The 22765-nt window shown below is 41.4% G+C and overlaps 1 protein-coding gene and 1 pseudogene across 10 annotated transcripts in view; one reads left to right on the forward strand and one right to left on the reverse strand.

The window, feature by feature from the left end:
- LOC141500160 (sodium/hydrogen exchanger 2-like) overlaps positions 1-22765 on the forward strand; it is a 105738-nt gene that overhangs the window by 75744 nt on the left and 7229 nt on the right. For 3 of the 10 annotated variants that reach the window (XR_012471846.1, XM_074203113.1, XM_074203114.1), the window contains exon 11: positions 18454-18520. Coding sequence is in view for 3 of the 10 variants with exons in the window: in XM_074203113.1 (XP_074059214.1) it covers positions 18454-18520 (67 nt within the window). In the remaining 7 variants the exon portion in view is untranslated. Of the gene's footprint in view, positions 1-419; positions 2807-4975; positions 5047-5125; positions 5241-5526; positions 12163-18453; positions 18521-22765 lie in introns of those variants that run through there. The other 7 variants (XR_012471848.1, XR_012471849.1, XR_012471851.1 and 4 more) reach the window with 7 other exon arrangements.
- LOC141500163 (high mobility group protein B1 pseudogene) lies at positions 11580-12388 on the reverse strand (annotated as a pseudogene).

The raw sequence follows: 22765 nt of genomic DNA on the forward strand, positions 1-22765 counted from the left end.
GCGTCTCATGGCCACTCTTTCCAACTGTTCTCTGCTCTCAGTTCGGTGTGGTGTCTTTGCCTATCTGTGTCTCTTGGGGCCCCGGTGCTTGTCTTTTATATCCTTTTCTGGGTGCACCCTGGGGAGACCCTGGCATGGGAGGGAAGGAGGAAGGAACACAGCCAACTCCTCTTGACCCATGCTTGCTACAAATTAATAATATTTCAGAACATGCCAGGAAGAGAAAATACAAATAAGCAAAGGAATTCTGATTCTAGCCAACAATGTGGTTCAGTTGGATGAGAAGTCTTACAATCAAGTAACCTTGGAGAAAGCTTATCATGACCATGTTGGGTAGCCCTTTTTTGGATACAGTGGCAATAATGTTCTTACTGGAACCATGGTGTATATGCTGATTAATATTGTTTGTTCTGTTCCAGCCTGGCCTTGACCTTGAATTCAACAAGCCAGCAAGAAATGGACAATATACTTAGGAACTCTCAGCACTGGGAAAGCATGCTTGCAAAAAGGAGGGGTCGTTGTCCAAACTTCCTTTGTAAAATGTGACACCCAGGTTGGGAGTTGGAAACCTGGCTTTGAATTTCCAGTTGCTCACTGACTTCTTGTGAGACATTGAGTAAGGGCCTGTCCCCTCCTTAGGTCTCAGTTGTTTTCTCAGTGACTTCTCAGGCTGGAGAATCATTGGTATAGAGCAGGAAGGGACCTTAAAGATCATGGTTTCTTATAGAGAGATTGTTTCTACTCTCTACCCACCCCTTCTCCCTCTCCCGACCCTCACCCCACCATCCCAGTATTTTGATAGTTGCTGAGAGCTGAACTTAATTATCAACATTCATTTAACTCACATTTTACAGAGGGGGAAGCTAGGTCCAGAGAAGCCAAAGCTAAGGTCACACTAATTAGAAGAAACTGAGGCAGAATTTGTCCCTGCTCTTATAACTGCAAACTCAGGCTCTTTCTACACAGCCTCCCTTCCCAGTTCCAATAGTCTTGAAGCTCAGAGATTCTCATAGAGTAGCTTCATATTTGAACCCAACAGAATCATAAAAAAGAAGGAAATCAAACCATAGTTAGAATGGTGGCCTTTATAGGGATGATGATGATGATGATGATGATGATAATAATTTATAACATTTATATGGTGCTTCTTATGTGCCAAGTACTTTCCAATTAACATCTCATTTAATCCTTACAACAATCCTGAAAAATTAGGGGCTGTTATGAAGTCCATTTTACCAAATACAGAAACTGAGGCACAGAGAGGTTAAGTGACTTCCCTAGGTTCACATAGTCTGGTTCTGTCAGAGATGGGATATGAACCCAGGTCTTCCTGGATCTTAAAGCTAGCTTTTCCCATCCATGGCACCATTCCTTATAATAATTAAAATAATAACAGCAATTTCCATTTTTTATGATATTTTAAAGTTTAAAAGAATGCATTCTTCAGTGAAACTGTGAAACAGTAACAAAGGGAGACATTTCAATATGAAAAACCAAAAGGTACATGAGGAGTCAGTGAGACTTTGAGAAGCTAAGAAACTTACTTCAAAGCCCAAAGTGTCTGAGATAGGATTTGAACTGAGGTCTCTGGTTGGCCTTCTTAGAGAGCCTGATTTCTTTCCACCATGCTAGGTTGCCTCTTTAGCCCTCTGAAATAACGCATGGTTCATTTTCATTTATTCATTTCCTCATTGTGGTGAGAGCAATATTCTTCCCTTACTGGGGTTAAGTACATTCCCTTTTGTTAACTCTTAGAGAGAGTAAAGGTGTCCCATCTTATTTTAGTTTCAAACCTAAACTCCAGGGAGTTGGCACACATTGGGCCTGGCCTATTCCACACATTCAGTGAGCATTTATTAGACATTTTCCCTGTGAAGAACACTTTACCTAGGAGAGCTGGGAAGGTAAGACTGGCTCTACCCACTGGAGTTTAGACGGTAAATACTGCTGATGTCCACCAATCCATGATGCTGCATTGCAGAGACCCCACCCGAGGAAGGTATGTGGAGGGGAAGGCCTATCCTAGACCAGGGAGCCAGGAAAGGCTTCATGGGGGAGATAGAATTTGAATTGGGTTTTAAAGGGCTTATGGGAATTCAGCAGACAGGGAAAAGAAGGTCACTGCAGCCATTTCACCAATAGTGTGAGCAAAGGTATGGCTCAAGCAGGAAGGCTGGGCACTCTTTGGACAGTTTTTGTTCAGTTGTTTTCAGTCATGTCTGACTCTCTGTGACCCCAAAGATACTGGAATGGTTTGCTTTTCCTTCTCCAACTTGTTTTACAAATATGGAAACTGAGGCAAACAGGGTGAAGTGACTTGTCCCGGGTCACACAGCTAATCAGTGTCTGAGGCCAGATTTGAACTCAGAAAGACTCCAGATTCAGTGCTTTATCCACTGTGCTACTTAGCTTCCCTTCGATAGATAGGAGCCCAGTGTGAATGAAGCAGAGCATCTCCTGGAAACAGCAACATGGAAATGTAGACTAGTCCAGGCTTCCTGGTGAAAGAGTTGCAACTTTTTTTTAGGAGACAGAATGGAGAAATTCAAACTTTTGAGCAGGAGGCATGTATCTTGGGGAATTGAGGCTTAGAGGGGATCTTAGTCATCATCTAGTCCAACTGTGGACTTTTACATTTGGGATAATTGAAGCCCAGAGACCTGGAGCCAACCTGGATTTCTCTTTTTTTTCTAGAGAAACCACAAAGAAAATCAACTTAAGGTTAAAGGAGCAAAACTGAATTATTTAGGATTTGAACCCTCCTTCAAGTGGTGAATTTCTTCATGGCCTGTGGACCAAGGCCCAAGTACGTTACTTGCATTCTTTGGCAGCTTCTAAAGGTCACCCAGGCAACAGTGGGCAGAAGAAGGATCCCAACCTAGGCCTTACAAACCCAGATTCAGGCTTCAGTATGGTTGTGCCCTTCTGCAATCCGTGTTTCCAACTCTGTATGCTATGACCTCTCTGGTCAGCTTCCCTAGCCACCGGGGTTCTCACACTAGCATGTGAGTGACTGCTCTTGTCAACTTTTACCTTCAAACTAGAGCCCCCAGAAATGACTAACCCTTAACAGGTTTCTTCCACCAAACCTAGAATTTATTTCTTTAGCATAGTAACCATCAGGTCCTTGTCTTCAGGAGAAAAGATTATCCTCTGCAGTTGGCGGGGGGGGTGTCTAGGCCAAGGACCTCATTTTCTCAAATAGTGCTCCTTAAGCTTCCAACTTGTAGGGAAGGAGCAAGGAGAGGAGCTTCTCGCCTCCATGAGCAATGATCCATTTCTGAGGTATTAGTCGTTGATGTTGGGGTGTGCATGATATGAACACAGATATATGTGTGTTCATGCATCACAACATGCAGGCACATGCAGTGGTGGTGTGCAGTCACATGTGCACATTGGGGTATGGCATGGCTGTGTATTGTTTACATGTGTGTGCATATATGTGCTGGCACATGCCATGCATGTGTAATGATTATGACTGTGTGTGCAAAGGCGACGTGTCTGTATGTGGTATGTGTGTACTATTGTGTACATGTGTGCTCTGCTTACATGTTTAATATCTGTATGAAATATATTGTGTGGGGTGCGTATTGTGTGTTCATGGTGTGTGTGTGTTCTGGCAGTGGAGGAGGATGGGGTGACAGCTGCCCAGTGGAGGAGGCAATGCCTCTCTCTTATGCTTATGTTCAGTCCTGGCCCAGTTTCTCTAGGCTTAAGTTGCTACTCACTTTTGGCTTGTTCCCAGAAGCCTCTGCCTTTAGGATGTGACTCTAAAAACCAGTTCCAAAGGTTGACTAGCACTTCCCCATCCACAAAAGCCTAGGCCAGCCTAATTTCATCCAATCTCTGAGACTCCACTATTAAACTGTAGATGCCATCCTAAGGATATCCATCAGTCCATTCAACAGAGGGATACCAATGCCTGAGTCCACACCTTGCCTGGGTCTTTGCTTCCTTAAGCTGATCTGGTTCTTTGGATCACCCTTCTCCATATCTCTATCTTTATCTTATCTATCATCTATCTATCTATCTACATCTTGGGAAACTGAGACCTCCAAGGGGTTAAGTGACTTGCCCAAGGCCACATTAGTACTAAGTAGCAGAGCCATGATCTCTGACTCAATAATTGTAACTTGTTATAAAAATGTGTGGGGATGACGAAGGTGTGTATCACAACAATAGCTCCAAATTGTGAAATGGACCCAGACTTGAAGTTGGAGTATCCAAATTCACATCTCATATTTCTGCCTCTTACTAATGGTGTGACCTTGGACAAGTCACTTCTCTCATTCTAGACCTCATCTGGAAGAAGAGCTTGGACTAGCTGATTGTAAAGATCTGTGATCTGTCACTTTTTGTTCACAGGCTATTTTGGAGAATAGATCAATGAAAGCATAACAAAATATAAACCTTTCTTTTGCTACTGAGATAATGAAATTTAATTAAAATTGCTATGGACGGTCCATTGTACCTGCTATAGTGTCTGCAAGCTTGACACTCTCCTTTCTTTGTAGAGAAACCAAAATTAAAATCAGTGAAAAGCTTTTGGTCAAGAATAGAGAAATGAATTCTGCCTTGATGAAGGTCAGGATTTATATCCTCCTTCAAATAAAAGAAAGGAACTGCTTTATTCTGGAATCTGTGTTAGAATGATTGTTATATAGGGTTCAGTCGGAGGCAGACTCAAAGTATTCCTCAAAGGGGGCTTTTGAAGAAAATGCTCATTGAATGCCAATGGGCCAATCCAAAAAGGATCTGTGGAGTGCCTACTGGGGAGTAGGAAGAAAAAAAGAGAAGATTGTCCTTGGCCTTAAAGAGCTTAGATTCTACTGGGGGTGGGGTGGGGAGTGTGGGGATATGCTGCTCCAGTATCCAGTAAGAGTGAGTGAGGAGCTCACTTTCTATCACCCACATTAGGTTGGATTTGAGACATCAGAGAGACCATGCAGAGCTCTGTTCTGTTTTTTACCACCAGATGGAACCATTAGAATTCGAATCACAAGTGACAAATGACAATTCCTGAAGAGCAGCCCTTCCAACCCAATGGTGAGAGCAGAGATTCCTAGGGTCCTTGCTTGTGGGATCACTGTTCCAACCACCCCTGCCCCATGTGTGTCTTTTCTAGGGAAGGTGATTTTTAGAGACTTGGAATGTGGCTTCATGATGTGTGCTGCTGCTAAATTTTCACCAAGGGTCAAGATCAGACAAACCTTGGTTTCCAGACCCTTGGCAGGGATTTGGTGAGTTTTTGTCCTTGAACTTTGGCACATATGAACACCCGAACTTCTAAATCATATTAAAGTGGAACTGCCTTAGTGACGTGTTCACAAAGAAAAAAAAAATTAGGAATTATCACCATTTTAATTAGCTTAGGAGAGTTAATTTTAAGGAAAACTAGCAATCTTTTTAAGAAAAAATGCTTGTGGGGTAAAAACCCTGCTGTGACTTTAATAAAGACACTGTGCAGTTAATAGATCCAATATGGAAGGTATTAGAACAGTTGGTTTTCTTTTCTTTTCCCCTCAGTCTCTCATCCAGTCATCCATTCAATCAACACATTTCTTAAGTGCCCTCCATATCCAGGAGGCCATGATGGCTGCTGTGGGGGATACAAAAAGTACCTGACCAACCTCTGAGACCTTCCATGGAGGGGAAGCCAGCCCATCACTTCCCAAAGCAGCACATTGCCCTTTGGGACTTCCCTTGTTTTTATTCAAGTTTTACCTAGTCTTCTTCCACAGACAGGAAGGTGAACTAGGAAACTCTTCAAACTTCTTTCTATTCTGGTTCTGGGATTTCCTTTAAAATCCCATTTTAGTGAAGCTTATTTGTACTTATATCAAAAATAAATCTGCTCTGGTCACTTTTCTCTCTTTCCCTCTGCCTTCCTCCCCATGCCCCTCAATAAACATTCCAAGTCCCCAAGTTCCCCTTCCAAATAGAGTTAACAAGCAAGTTATTATCTGTTAGGCACCAGTTTAAGCCCTGGACATACAAAGAAAAGCAAAACCAATCCCTGTTTTCCAGAAGCTCACCATCTAATCGTGTCGACAGGATAAATCGGCAATAATAAGCAGAGGGGAGGCACTGGCATTAAGGGGGATCAGGAAAGACGGGACTATTTGAGCTGGAAGTTGAAGGAAGCCAAGGGAGCTGGGAGGCAGAGATGAGGATGGAGAGCATTCCAGACCAGGGCACAGCTGTAGAGTTAAGAAATAGAGTCTGTGCAGGAGACCAGTTGAGTTGATTGGGAGAGAGCACAGAGGGGAGTGAAGCTTAAGAAAATGGGAAAGATAGGAAGGGGGCAGGTCATGTAGGACTTTAAAAACCGAAGGGAGGATTTTATTGTTGATTCTTGAAGTAGTAAGGAGCCACTCATACTTTCAGTAGAGAGGTGACATCTTCAAACCCACACTCTAGAAAGACCCGTTTGACAGCTGAGTCAAGGATGGATTGGCGGGAAGAAAACCAAGGTAGGCGGACTCCTTGGCAAAATATGACAATAATCTGGTCATGAGGTGGTGAGGGCCTGTACCAGGGCATGGAAGTGTCAGAGGAGAGAGGGGGGTATATTCAAGAGATGTTATAAAGGTCCAGGATTTGGCAGCAGGCTGGTTATAGGGGTTAAGAGGAAGGAATCAAGGTGACTAGGGGCACGATGCCCTCCACTGCAATAGAGACATTTGGATGACGGCAGTTTGAGGACAAAGACACCGAGACCTGTTTTGTTCATTCTGAGCTTGAAATGTCTGTCAATTTGGGATGACTGGCAGAGAGTGGCAGAGAACCCAAGACTGACTATGGAGAGCTGCAAGTCTGCATAGAGATGATCATTGGATGCACAGTAGAATGTGTCCACTGACAGGTTCACCAAGTGAGTTAACATAGATGTAGAGGAGTGTTCAGGAGAGACCCCCAGGGGACAAATAAGGCTAGTGTATGTAACATGGAGGAAGATCTAGGAAAGGAGACTGACAATGAGTAGTCAGACAGGTAGGAAGGGAACAAGGTGAGATCAGTGTCAGGAAAATCTAGAGAAGAGAGAATGTCCAGGAGAAGAGGGAGATCAACAATGTCAAAGGTTGTAGAGAGGTTAAGAGAAAAGGTCAGTCATCCTTCAGATCTGACCATTAAGAGTCCATCAGTAATTTTAGAAAAATTAGTTTTGGTTGAATGATGAAGTGCGAAGCCAGAATGCAGAGAGTTAAGGAAAGAGTGAGAGGAAAAGAAATGAAAGAACTGATGGCATTCTCAAGGAGTCTTATGGTGAAAGAGGGAAGAGGCTAGAGAGGATGGATGAGTGGATAGATGTAGGAAAGGAGGGATGGCTGTCCGTTTGGTTGGTTGGCTGAATATAGGGAGAGAGGGAGAGAATGGATGATTGGGATGGGTCCAACAAGTGAGAAGTTTTTGAGGAGTTGGAGACATACATGTGTAGGGGGAGTAGGGAAGCATGCTGGCATCTTCTATTCATATTGACAATCCCCAATCCACTGTTCTCTGCAAACATCACCAGAGTTATTCCCATATACAACTGATCATTCCTGTTTTCATTCTCTTGTAATCTTCCTTCCTATAAGAAGACACAGACTTATGACTGGTTGGCACGGAGTAGTTCAAGGGAGGGAAATAGGATAGATGAAGTGATGAGAAGTGTCTTGTCCATTAAAAATTTCTTTCTATTTCTTAGTTTCTTGAAACATTAATTGATAAATTCATTGTTATTAAAGAAAATATTTAAAATTCCAAGTCTAATGAAATTAATATAGTGATTTTATTTCTTACTATTTTGTATATTTCTTAGCATAGGAAAGCTATAGAATTCTACACATACACCTCTCCATTTATTTTGGGTCTTGGTAGCACAGATGATCTTATCTCATTCACCTCAAATTCATGGCTGAACCTTATTTCAGTCATCTTCCTAGATGCCTTGGGGATATATACCTGTGGTAGTCTATACAGTATACTCAGTAACAAGAAAGTGTACTCTTAATATTTACCAAATGCTTTACATCCATTATCACATTTGCTCCTCACAAGCAATGGGCAACACCTATTATCATCACCATTTTTACAACTGAGTAAATTGAGACTTAGGGAGGTTAGGGACTTATCTATAGTCACTAGACCACAGTGAATGTAAGAAGTAGAAAATCTCTACTGATTCCTAATCCATCATTCTATTCATCACACCATTTTGTTTTGCTAGTCTCTCTCTCCAGAGCTACAGCCCCACATCGGGCTCTCATCAACTCCCAGGACTTCAATTATCATCTCTATGCTAATGATTCTCAGATCTATTTCTCCAGCCCTAACCTCTCTCCTGACCTCCAGTCCTGCACCATCAACTGGCTTTTCAGTCTCTTCAACTGAATACCCTATATGCATCTTAATCTCAACATGTTCAAAAGTTAACTCATTATCTTCTTCTGTCAATGCTTCCCATCTTCTACATTCCCTATTACCATTGAGGGTACCACTATATCACCACCACCACCACTATACAACCAAATACCATCCTTGACTCCTTGAGGCTCCCAGGCACCTCACATATTTATTCTGTTGACCAATATGGATTTTTCTTTTATGTTTTAACCTTCCCTTGTTTCTATCTCCTCTCCAAGCAAGTGGTGATGGACATGATGAATGTGAGTCCATCACCCTGGTGCAGGCTCTTCTCCCATCTTGCCTTTCCTGATGTAATAGGCTTTGGTCTCCCTGCCTCCTCACTCTAGTTATCATTTATGCTGATGCCAAGATGAAAATGTCCTCTCTCTTGCCCCAGTTAGTAAATCCCAGTGACTCCCTAATTCACAGTCATCTGGCATTTAAGGCTCCTCCTAAATTGTTCCTTTCTTAGCTTTCCAGTCATATACCTTACTCTTTTATCTAATTTCATGGGTCAACCTGCTATTGTTTGTAATACAGCATTCCATTTCCTTTCTCCATACCTTTGGCTGGCCCTCTTACCTGGGATACTTACTGTCTTCACCTCCATTTCCTGGTTTTCCTTCCTTCCTTCAAAACTCAGCCCAAATTCTGCCTTCTTTAAGAGATTTTTTCCCCCAGAACCCTCAGCTGCTGATAGCTTATCTCTGAGATTATCTTTCAAGAACTCCGTCTATATCTTGTATATACCTAGATATTTCCATATTGTCTCCCCCCATTAGAATTTATGCTCCTTGATCGCAAGAACTGCTTTTGCCTTTCTCTGTATGTGACCTTTAGCAAGGTTTCTGGCACATAGTAGGCATTTGATCAGTGCTTATTACTCAACTTAATGACTTACTTTAAAATTGGGACAGACTCTAGAGATCATTAAATACAGCATCCTCATTTTACTAAGGTAAAAAATCGAAGCCCAGAAATGTTAAGAGATTTATCCAGGTGATATGTGCCAGAGCCTGAATTTGAAGCCAAGTCCTCTGTCCAATTTCAGTGTCCCTCTCCACTGTTAGCGACTTCAGGTCTGCCAATTTAACCAATATTTATAATTACTTCTCCCAATTCTTTATTATTTATATGTATATGTATATTGTACTGGGAAATTCTTGGTTTTCTAATATTCCATATCTATTGCCTTCATTCTCCTTTGCTCCACTGCAACCCCCTCCCCCCATTTTAATCAGATTCAGTAGGTACTGCTATATTATTAACTCCCATTTGTTCCCAGGACTCCTTCAGCCTATGGAAGAGGCCCCATTCTTGCCTTTGGCATGATTTAGAAATGGAGCAGTGATTTTTGGTTCCCTTGCTTGGGTAGTTTTGTGTGTTACATACCAAAGAGTGAATAGAAATGACGCACTGTGGCAGCTGTTGGGGCGACTGACGAAGGGAATGCTAATTATGTTCAATCTTAATGTTCTTTGTTGAAAGGCACTCTAAAGTTACTGACTGCAGATTAGCCTGAGGCATGGACACCTGGCTCTGGCTAGATTGGGTATCCTGATATGGAACCACATGCTATATGAGAAATGGTGTTGCAGTGAACTTGTGTGGACTGTAAACCATTTGTTGAGCCCGTTCAGGACAATTTGGCTGTGGCAGGCATGCTATCAGGGAGATAAGGGCTTCATCCACAATATTCATATATGCTGGTAGTGGTACATTGATGGTAATTTTATTTGGGTGTGTGTGTACATACATGTATGATGCTGGGAAGGCCCATTCTGCATATATCCAAGTTGAATTGTGTCTCTGAGTGACCAGAGCACCAGACAATTATAGTCATGCTTTGCCTTATGTTGTAGTCATTTGTGTTCCTGTCTCATTATCTCACCTACTGAATTGGGAAACATGTGAGGGCAGGGTCTAGGTTGTTTTTTAAAAATTTAAGAATTTTATTATTATTATTATTTGATTTTTGTAAGGCAATGGGGGATGAAGTGACTTGCCCAAGGCCACACAGCTAGGTAATTATTAAGTGTCTGAGGCCAGATTTGAACTTGTGTTCTCCTGAGTTCCAGGGCTGGTGCTCTATCCACTGCACCATTTGGGGTGCCCCCCCCACAGGTAATTTTTAATCTGTATTCTTTGCATCATCTAGATTGATGACTTCTGACTATGTGTTTTTATACTATATACATATATTTAGGTATATGTCTATACACATATATGTGGATATTTATATGTGTTAAATAAATGGATGACTTGTTGAAAATAACATTGGTAGAGTTTTACTAGACTTGGTCCACTCATGTGAATCACTCACAGAATCACAGTTTGAAAGCCTTCTAGTCCAGCCCATGGCTACAAGGAGCCTGCTCCATTTTGTCCACATGCTCCCAAAAATGTAGTGCCCTAAACTGATCGTGGTATCTGAGCCTTGGTCTGATCAGGGGCCCTATTGCTGCCCTAGTCCTAGGTACTCTACTTCAACAAATGTAGCTCATGTTCTCCTTGCCTTTGGTGGTACTGCCCCCCCCCCCCACATGTTGGGACTCAGAGTATTGAAATCCAGAAGAGGTTCTATAAAGCATAGACCATTTACTTGATTTGCCACCACAGACAGGGCTGCTATGAATATTTTTGTACAAGTGATGTTTTTACCCTTTTTCATCATCTCTTCAAGGTATAGACTCAGTAGTAGCATTGCTGGATCAAAGGGGATGCACATTTTTGCTGCCCTTTGGGCCTAGTTCCAAATTTCTCTCCAGAGAGAGGTTAGATGAGTTCACAGCTTCACCAACAATGTAGTACTGTCCCAGATTTCCCACATCCCTTCCAACATTGATCATTGTCCTTTCTGGTCATATTGGCCAGTCTGAGAGGTGTGAGGTATTACCTCAGAGAAGTTTTAATTTGCATTTCTCTAATAAGTAATGATTTAGAGCAATTTTTCCTATGACTATGGATTGCTTTGATCTCCTCATCTGTAAATTGCCTTGGCATATCCTTTGACCATTTGTCAATTGGGGAGTGGCTCTTTTTTTTAAATTTGACTCAGTTCTCTGTATATTTTAGAAATGAGTCCTTTGTCAGAAATACTAGTTGTAAAGATTGTTTCCCAATTTACTACATTTCTTTTGATCTTGGTTACAGTGATTTTGTCTGTGCAAAAGCTTTTTTTTTTACATTTCATTTTTTTTTCTTTAAAAGGAGTGAGTTGTGTACAGGGGGGTTAAATGCTTTATAGACAAGAAAAAAACTGCTCTAGAACCAACTTATTCATCGTCATCATCTTCTTCCTCCTCCTCCTCATCTTCTTCATCTTCATCTTCCTCCTCTTCCTTCTTTTTCTTGCTCTTCTCAGCCTTGACAACTCCTCCCTTTTTACCCACATCAGGTTTTCCTTTAGCTCGGTATGCAGCAATATCCTTTTCGTATTTTTCCTTCAGCTTAGCTGCCTTCTTTTCATAAGGTTGCTTGTCATCTGCAGCAGTATTATTCCACATTTCTCCCAATTTTTTGCCACATCTCCAATGGAAAGACCAGGATGCTCCCCTTTGATTTTTGGACGATACTCAGAACAGAATAAGAAAAATGCCGAAGGAGGCCTCTTGGATGCATTGGGATCCTTGAACTTCTTTTTTGTTTCTTCTTTAGGTGGTATGTAGGTTTTCATTTCTCTTTCATAACGAACCTTATCCACTTTTGCCATGTCCTCAAATTTTCCTTTCTCTTTAGCAGACATCGTCTTCCACCTTTCTGAGCATTTTTTTAGAAAATTCTGAGAAGTTCACAGAAGCATCTGGGTGCTTCTTCTTGTGCTCCTCTCGGCAGGTTTGCACAAAAAAGGCATACAAAGACATTTTCCCTCTCAGCTTCTTAGGATCACCTTTGCCCATTTTGGATTACTTTCCCTCAGCACCGCACAGAGTAGCCCAGTGCCCGTCCGGCTCTCGCTTGCCCCGGCACTGTCTCTATGGAGCTCAATGTACTGCAGTGACTGAGAGTGCGAGCCACACGCAGCCTCCTCACTCTCTCCGTTCTGTAACATTACTTGTGCAAAAGCTTTTTAATTTAATGGATCAAAATCATCTAGTTTGTTTTTGGTGATGTTCTCCAACTCTTCCTTAGTCACAAACTGCTTCCCTTTCCATAGATCTGACAAGTAACTAGTCCTTGATCTTCTAATTTGCTTATCTAAATCCTGTATCCATTTGAATCTTATCTTGGTAAAGGGTGTGAGGTCTAATCTAAGTTTCTTCCATACTAACTTCCGATTTTCCCAACAGTTTTTATCAAAGAGGGAGTTTTTATCCCAATAGCTGGACTCCAGACACTTGACTCTTACTAGCTGTGTAACCCTGGGCAAATCACTTATCCCTGATTGCCTCCTATCCAGGGCCATCTCCAGTGGTCCTGAGTCATGTCTGGCCATTGGACCTAGATAGCTCCAGAGGAGAAAGTGAGGTTGGTGACTTATCATAGCCTTTCCCTGCCCCTCAAATTCAATTCAAGTGCTTGTCATGGCATCACCTCCCTGATATCATGGTCTTTTTTCAAGAATGAAGGACAAATGACAACACTGAATTTACACCATAGACTTAGTAACTGGCATAAGTAACTGGCAAGTGGCCACCACAGGGACCTTGGTGATCCTCTTCTTGCATTTTCTGAGTGAAGAAGCCAAGATCCTCAGTGCTTCATGGACTTCACAGAATCCCAAGGGTGGATGGGACCTCTGAGGTCAATATATACTAGACTGAGAATACCCTCTAATAGAAACCACAGCCTTTACATTGTACGCATTAAGGTTTGTAAATACTGTCTATCCATAACTGAATGTCTCTCATTTGCTTTTCACATGGTCTTATCCAATAACCACTCTAGTTAGTCTTCTCCTCTTTTGTACTGTGATTTCCCAGCTTGGGACAGAACTACATTTGAACTCAAGCCTCCCTTGCCACAGGTCCAGCACCCCTGTCCCCTAGTCCACTCTGCCTTTTTCAGTAATATCTCCATCACATGGTCTTCCAGTCTTTTACATGCAAACTGTAAATAAGACAGAACCACTAGGCCAGAGACATCATTGGATGACTTTCCTTGTTAGGAAGTTCTTTCTTGTAGCCAATCTAAATATGGCTCTTTGTAGCTTATCCTACTGCTCATGGGTCTGCAATCAGAGGTTGGGCAGAACCAGGGTAATCCCTCTCTTTTATGCCAGCTGTTCAGAAGCTTGACAGCAGCTGTCATGCCCCTCCTCAGTCTTCTCCATGCTAAACATCCCCAGATCATTCTACCATTCCTAATGTAGGAGAGTCCTCTCACTTTCCTGGTACCCTTCTCTGAAATGCTCCATTTTGTCCACATGCTCCCAAAAATGTAGTGCCCTAAACTGATCGTGGTATCTGAGCCTTGGTCTGATCAGGGGCCCTATTGCTGCCGTAGTCCTAGGTACTCTACTCCAACAAATGTAGCTCATGTTCTCCTTGCCTTTGGTGGTACTGCCCCCCCCCACATGTTGGGACTCAGAGTATTGAAATGGAGAAGAGGCTCTATAGAGCATAGACCAGGATCAAAATGAATCTCACTGCTCTGCTCTACTCCATCAGATACTTTTCTCACAGTAATAAATGCAAAGGTGCTTATTGATTTGAATGGAATGGAATTGAGTACTTTTTGGTCTTCCTAACCTTTAGAAAAACATGTTGAGGCTACAAGAAGGTCAGTATTACCACTTGTTAGGCACTAATAGAATTACACAGAAGAATTAGGTGCTCTCTGAGTATCTTAAATCAAGATTGTGGGGAACCAGGAGCTGAGGCCAGGTGGAGCTGGTGCCATTTTCCCAGAAAGCTATGTTCAGGGATGGAGTACAGGAGCAGGGGATCTTCACTAAGAGACATCTAAACTGGAGATGTCATTCTTAAGGGGCAAGGGTACCCTGTTGTTGTCCTACTCTGAAAACATTTGTTTGGCTTTTCCAACAAACAGTCTTGCTAAATGATTTCTGGAAAAAGCTATTAGCCTAGCACAAAATCAGCCTGGAGACCCCTGCCAAGCTGAAACAGCCAAGGGAAAGTTCCATTTCAAATATTTGAAGGGCTTTCATATGAAAGAGGATTAGCCTTATTTCCTTGGTCACTGAGGGTAGACATAAGGTCAGTGAGGAGAAGGTGCAAGGAGGCAATTTTAGGTTTGGTAAAACTTTCTGTCTGTGGAATGGGCTGTACTAAAGGGGAATAGGCTCCTGCTCCCTTGGGGTTCTCAATAACAAGATGACCAAGTACTGTAGAGTTTTATGAATAAGAGTCCCTCTGTTATTCAGGAAGGAATTATACCAAATGGTCTCTGACATCCCTTCTAACTTGGAGAATCTGTGATACTCTAGAAATCTCTCTGGGGATTTTTTAAATTGATTAAACATATCCTGATCATCCACAATAGCATCATCATTGTACCATTTAGATGTTCTAGCAAGGGTAGATTCTTCAGATGACCAGGGGAGGGTCATTGCGGGTTATTGCCATGATGGGACTTGATCAAATAGTATCACGTGGTCACTTTAGTTGATGATCCGGCAAACATCATTGAGAACACTATGAGCTCTTGTTTATTTTTGGGTTATGGCTTTATTCCACGTGAATGGGGGTAAAGTACCTACCCATTATGGGAATTCTTTGTTCCTTGATTGAATTTCATGAAATTCTTTGTGGGTCAAGAAAAGATGCTCAACTACATTTCATTTTTTGACCTTTCCCCTCCCTTTACTCATGAGAAATGGCCTTCTTTGAAGATGAAATGTTCTCATTTTGTTTCTTTCTTCAATTGTGTGGCACAATTTTTTTTTATGAGAGTGTAAGGGAATCACAGAAATATTGCTTAGATCCAGTATCTTCTTTATGAGACCCATATTTTTTGCAAGCAGAATGGTAGGGTCATATTCTGTGTTGAGGTGCTGGCCAAAATGATAAGGACTTTGGTTTGGGTTGATATTGTTGCTGTCCCAGATCTATTCATTGATTTCTCTAGATAGGTTTTCTGGCATTGTTTCTTTTTCTACCTTCAGACCATGAGAAGAAAATCTATGCTTGCTGTGATGTCCCTTGACCATATTCTAGGTCCATGTGGAAGAGTTGTTTCTGATGAGTTGGGTGGATCCAGTTGCAGAAGCTTTCTTCTTGGCGAATGCATACAGTATTGATGATGTTTAAATGGATAGAATTAATGGAATATCATCTCATTGAGGGATGGGCCAGCTTTATTCTTGTATCTCTGGAACTCAAAAAGTGCATCACACACAATAAACATTTAGTAAAAGCCTGCTGAATCGAATTGAATTCATTAACTCATAATATGCCTCTGATTCATCTTTCTCAAATTTCTCAAATTGTTAGATATAGGAATCTCAGAGCATTGAATTCTGGCTTTATGCCTTCTGATTAGAAAAATCATGGGATGCTGATTATGGAATTTTAGCAGGAATTGAGAGAAGAGGGGCTTCTTCTATAGGGTTTTTCTTGGCACGAGTGTTTCAGTGATTTGAGAGGGAAAAGGTTTAAATTCTCACTAACAATGTCCATGTTTCCATTAGCTAGTCATTTCCCCACATTGGCATCATGTTCTCTCATCTGTAAAATAGGATTTTTAGTACTTGTGCATTCCCTCAAAAATGTCTCATTTGAACCATCCACTTCTGCTCGTTATCGTCCTCTATTTCTCCTCCCTTTCCTCAGTAAACTCCCTGAAAAACTGGCTTTAATCATTACCTCCACTTCCTCTCTTGTCATTCTCTTTTAAGCCTTCTGAATTCTGGTTCCCAGCCTCATCATTTCACTGAAACTCCTTCCTCCAAAGTTTCTGCTCACAAAGTGACAACCTCTAATAGTCTTTTCTCAGTCTTCTTCCTCCTTGAGCTCTCTGTTGCTTTGGACACTATTACTCACCCTCTTCTCCTAGATAATAAGTTTGATTGAGGTTTTGTGATACTGATCTCCTCTGGATCCTTGCCTGCTCCTCATTGTCTTTTCTGGCTCTTCCCATTAACAGTGAATATCCCCCAAGGCTCAATATGGGTCATCTCTTCTTTTACATCATCCCCACTTGATGTTATCAACCTCTATGTATTCAATTATTAACTTTTTGTAGATGATTTTCAAATCTATTTATCTACCCCCTAACTCCCTTTCTGATCTTTAGTCTCCCATTGCAAACTGCATATTGTACATATTGAACTAGATATCCTGTAGATATCTTAAAGTCAACATATACATAATGGAATTCATTATTTCTCATTTCAGATCCTCTCCTCTTCCTAATGTCCTTGTTGCTGTTGATGTCTCCACAATTCTTCTGTCACCTAGGTTTATCCTCAATTTGTCAATCTATCACACCCTTCTGGCTCCCCCCACCTTCCTTTCTATAACTTCTCTCCTACATACCCCTTTCTCTCTTCTGACACTGCCAATACCTTGGCAAAGGCTGTCATTGCCTCCCAACTGGACTACTACAATAGCTGGCTGTTTAATTTCCCTGCTTTGAGTCTCTCTACCCTCCTGTCCCTGTTTCAATGATGTTAATAAAATGCAGATCTGACCATGTCCCTTTTTCCCCTTTCCCCCTACCCCATTCAATCAACTCCAATGACTCCCTATTATATCCAAGGTCAAATCTAAAATCCTGTTTGACTTTTAAAAGCTCTTCCTAGCTTAGTCCCCATCTGTCTTTCCAGTCTTCTTATACCTTACTCTCCTCCACAAATTCTGAGATTTAGTGAATCTGGCCTCCAGGCTGTTGCTCCTCAAAAATACTCTATCACCTTTTTGGGGGTCTTTTTATTAGTTCTCACCCAGGCTTTGAATTCTTTCCTTACTTGACTCTGCTTCCTGTCTTTTTTTCCAACTCTCAATTAAAATCCTATGTTCAGGAAGCCTTTCCTGATTTTCTTTAATGCTGGTACCTTCGATCCCAGGTGAACTCTCATCCATCCGGTCGATATATTGTCTGAATGTTGTTTGCAAGTTGCATCCCCTATTAGACTGTTAGCTCCTTGAGAGTAAGAGAGTGGGTGGGCGGAGCCAAGATGGCAACAAGAGAGGATCCTCTCTTAGGAGCTCTCTCATAAAACTTATAAACTAAAGACTCTAACTAAATTTTCGAAAGATAGAACCCACAGAGGGACCCAGTGAGGCAGTTCTCCTACTCAAGGTAACCTGGAAAAGAGAGTAAGAGAGTTATTATTTGCTTTTCTTTGTATCAACAGCATTTATCACAATGCTTGGAAAATAAGAGGCTCTTAATAAAGGCTCACCGGTATATTGACTTCATTTGTGTGCAAAATGGAGAATGATACAGAAAAATTATATAATGATGACAATCATTGACCTGTATAGGTGGTGCTTATGAAATGTCCCATAGAGTTCTGTGCAACAGCTTTTTCCTTATATAATAATTTGCTAAGAAAATATAATTAAAGGATGAAGTTGAGCCTTTTCTACCACCCCAAACAACCCCAAAGGGATAGATTTCCTCAATTTATGCCCTGCCTTCCACTCAAACAGATATCTTTAATGTAGTCAAGCTCTTCTTTGGTTGATGGTCTCTTCTCACTAGCTCTTGCATAATCTCACTAGACCACTGTTGTTCAGTTATATTCATGGATCTCAAAGTTACTTTCAGGGGCGGCTAGGTGGCGTAGTGGATAAAGCACCGTTCTTGGAGTCAGGAGTACCTGGGTTCAAATCCGGTCTCAGACACTTAATAATTACCTATCTGTGTGGTGTTGGGCAAGCCACTTAACCCCATTAGCCTTACAAAAACCTAAAAAAAAATTACTTTCAAAGAATAAGTAACAGATTTTCATACTCTTGATCCTGGACCCTGATGTAATGCTTTTCTTTGAGGTCTTTTGAGAAGTAACATCTTGGGGTCTCATACTTTCTAAGATAACTTTGACCAAAAAAATGAAAAACATAGAGGGACCTATGAATGCAATAGAAGCAGAATCATTGGTTTGTGTGTGTCGCCTTTAGGAGAAGAATCATTTGTGTTCTTTGTTCTTTCTAGAAAGCTACAGAATTCTTAGCTCATCATGGTTACCAAATGAAGTCAAAGCGTTGCCAGTCTCTTACCGGTAAGTTTGAAGTTCTCTGACTAGAGCTACTTCCTACCCCCCTTTTCTCTCTCTGGGCTTCCTCATCAACCCTTCCAACTGCTTAGAACCATTATCTTGAGGTATTCTAAGGCACCAACCCATTAGTTTTATCCATACATTATGCTATCAATCATAAACTTCACAAGTGATAATAAATGGCCTAGCATGAAACTGGATTTAAACTCCCTGACTTTTTTTTTTTACTGGATTTAATTTGTCTAATGACCTCTTCCTCTCGGTCTGTTTTAGTTTGGTTGATGTCTGTTTGTGTGTGTGTGTGTGTGTGTGTGTGTTTGTGTGTGTGTGTGTGTGTGTGTGTGTGTGTGTGTGTGTGTATTTAGTACACTTAGGTGGAAGACTTTTGGGGTTAGAACATAGAACTGATGAATCCCAAGTAAAGAGTTTGGTTTCCAGGTAGACGAGTTAGCATTATTTCTTGCCCTGGCCATAAACTGAACCCTGAACTCTTGGCTCAATGTCTTCTTGTCCACATGCTATTGATCCCAAGAGATCCTGAGGGAGATACTGGATGGATTAGCAAACCTCTTGGTATGTTTGTACTTCATGGACCTGTGGTTTCATTAGGGAGACGACTCCTTCTGCTCACAAAGATCAAAATCCCTCCATGCTTTAAGAGAGGGACTTCATGAAGTGGTGTAGCCACAAATTAAGGAATCACCTCATGATCACCCCGGTGAGGTTTCTTCATACTTTGCTGGGCAGGTCTGCAGATGATAGATATGATAGATGATGACATTCCCCAGCAGGCCCTTGTGAGAAGCCTGCCTAGGCTCATGACCCACCAGCATAGCAGGCTTACTATTATGCCATGGGGTCTGGGGCTTTGAAGAGGGCATCTGTGGAGGAGCATTTTGGTGAAGGAGAATGACAATGGAGGAAGAAACCAGCAGTGTTTTGGGAAAACAAATGAAAGTACATGCTTGATTGAGGGGGTCAGGAAAAGAACTTTTCTATAGGAAGATGAAGGTCACACATGTATGTTACATGTAGTTAAGGAACTACTCTAATGGTGGCATATTGATATAAAGAATGAATGTGCTAAAGTGTTATCTTTGTAAAGCTTATTCTCTGACTACTTTGGGTTTCTGGTTCTGTCAACTGCATATTGTGTTAACAAATAGATTGATAAATTGTCTTACTTTGGATATTTGTTAATCTGACATGTCTTTGGTATCCATGTGGCACAGTGGATAGAGTGCTTGGCTGAGAATGTGGAAGACTCTTCTTTCTAAGTTCAAATCTGACCTCAGATACTAACTAGCTCTGTGACCCTGGGCAAGTCACTTCACCCTGTTTGCCTCAGTTTCCTTATTTAAAAAAATGACTTGGAGAAGGAGATGGCATATGACTCCAGTTTCTTTGTCAAGACAACCCAAACAAGCTTATAAAGAGTTGGACACAACTGAAATGACTGGTCAACAATGACAATCAAAAGGTCTAGGTATGAGTTTGGACTTTACCTCATAACTCTTCTGCAGCCCTAGGGCTGAACTCAGAGAACTGAACACAGATCCACCCTCCTGTCCCTGCAGGGTCTAGGTCCTGATCACAAAGAAAGCATCTCTTGGGGTTTTCCCTTTTATAGGTACTCATATTTAGAGTGTCCTAGGAGGCAAAATTCATTAACTAGATGGTGCAGTGGAGAGAGTGCCAGGAGTGGAGTTCAGCAAAACTTGAATTGGAATTCTGCTTCTTATTATTTAATATAGCTCCTGACTAGCTAGATGAACTGGGACAAGTCAGCCTCAGTTTCTTCAGTTGTAAAAAGAGGGGGGATAAGATTCCCTACTTTACAGGCTTGTCATGAGGCTCAAATGAGACAGTGTTGGTTAAGTCTCCTAATGCTCTATAAATAGCAGTTCTGACTGTTATTACTGTATGGAGGACGTGGCACCATGACTGTACATTGAAGGAAGCTAGGTCTCCCAAGTGGCAGAGGAGAGGAAGGAGTGTATTCCAACAGATGGGGCTACCAGCCACCTGTGCAAAAACTCTGAGGCCATTTCTGGGGAATGTCCTGCAGACACATTGGGCTCCAGCCCAGCCAACAGAGTGTTGTTCGTTTTTCTCTGTACTCCTCTCAAAAGAATTCTTTCCAGCCTGAAGTCATTTAACAGCTGGGAATTTGTTCTCCTTGCACCAGAAACCTTAGACACATGGAGACAATCGATGGAGAAATGGATTATGATATTACATTTTCTCTCAAGCTTTTCAGTAACCAGGAGGCAACAGAAAGCAAATGGTGACCCCTCACCTTGTCCTTCCCACCTCTCATGTGAAGAGACCTGGGAAACTTCACCTTTTTTGTCAGCTAACACTATCCCTTCTGCCTCTTGGCAAGATCTCAGCAAGGGATTCTTTCCTGATGAGATATTTCAGGTGGGAGAGGATCCCCATGGTGCCAAAGGGGGCCCAGTAATATGGAGTGGGGAACTGGTGCCTGCAACCAAGTATTTTCACTGCTCTGCAGAGCCTTTCCATGACTAACATTTCAAAGATGGACTCAGAAAGCTTTCTATATACCAATGAGCTCTTGGGTTAGAAATGACTCCCTTTAATATAGAGAAATAGAGGAAATGAAGTAGGTGATGGCTCAAGGGGGAGCCCCATCCCCTACCCATTACTCTTGTTTCTAGAATTTAGAATCTTATTCCTACATAATGTGAATTGTATCTTATATAATAATATAATTTTACATCCTTGCCAAAGATATAAGAGATGAACAGGTAGGTGTTCACAAAAGGCATTCTGAAGTGAACCATATCTCTCCAGCCACACAGTCGACTGAAAAAGGTACAGGACACACATTCCCAAAGAGGTACATTGTGCTGATTGTTTGTTGACTGTAAAAATGCATTGGATTTGGTGAGGTGTAATGATGCTTGAAAGTGTTTCCAGGGGCGGCTAGGTTGCACAGTGGATAGAGCCATTGGCCTTGGAGTCAGGAGGACCTGAGTTCAAATCCTACCTCAGACACTTAATAATTACCTAGCTGTGTGGCCTTGGGCAAGCCACTTAACCCCATTAGCCTTGCAAAAAAGCTATGAAAATTAAAAAATAAATAAATAAATAAAAGTGTTTTCAAAACAGGGTACCACTTATCCAGATGGCAGATTGAAATAAGTAATATATCCTCATTGAAATATAATACAGTGGTTTTGACCACTCTCTGATCATTATTATCAAGCAAGACCTAAAACAGGAAAATGTGCTCACCAGAGGGATTTGCCACTTTCATGGAAAATGTCCAATAAGGAAGATGGATTTCTGGTTGATGATGAGATTGCTCACCCCTGCTTATTTGAGGATGACATTGTATCAGCCTTAGAATGTTGTAGCGACCTTAAGTGAGTTCCATAATCACTCATAGAGTTGATTCATTAATGTATATATATATATATATATATATATATATATATTTATGTATGTGTGTGTGTGATTATACATCTAACATACCTGCATATATTCATACATACATGTGTGGGTGTGGTAGTGTTGTTCACTTGTGTCTGACCCTTTGTGATCCCCTTGGAGGTTTTCTTGTTTGTCATTTCCTTCTCCAGTGAATTAAACAAACAGAGTCTAAGTGATTTATCCAGGGTCACACAGCTAGGGAAGTGTCTGAGACCAGATTTGAATTCAGGTATTTCTGATTCTAGGCCCAGCACTCTTCCACTAAGCCAGCTAGCTGTCATAAACAGATATGTATATGTAGGTCTGTATGTATGCATATATATATATATATATATATATATATATATATATATATATATATATATATGGAAATGTACATAGTTGGTGTGAGTGTGTAAGAAGCACATGACAAGGGCATTCAGAAAACCACCAGAGAGATAAAGGGAAAAGAGATAAGCCAGCTTTGTGATGAGTCAAGTATAACCAATGGGGAGCAGTAGGAGTTGTACTAGTAGTCATAGCAGTAGCAGCAGCAGCAGCAGCAGCAGTAGTAGTAGTAGTAGTAGCAGTAGTAGTAGTAACAGTAACAATAACAGTAACAGTAGAGCAGCAGCTACAGCAGGAGGAAGAGGACTGTGGATGGTTTGAAATTTGTTTCATTAGAGACAGTATTATCTGAAAACATGGATCCCTCAAAGGATGGAAATATAATCTTGTTCAGACAATACTTCTCCAACACCCCAATGGGTAATTATATGAGTGTCTTATATTGTTCCTTAAAGAATGGAT

This window comes from Macrotis lagotis, chromosome X, assembly GCF_037893015.1.
Source record: "Macrotis lagotis isolate mMagLag1 chromosome X, bilby.v1.9.chrom.fasta, whole genome shotgun sequence".
In the NCBI taxonomy this organism is placed as follows: domain Eukaryota; kingdom Metazoa; phylum Chordata; class Mammalia; order Peramelemorphia; family Peramelidae; genus Macrotis; species Macrotis lagotis.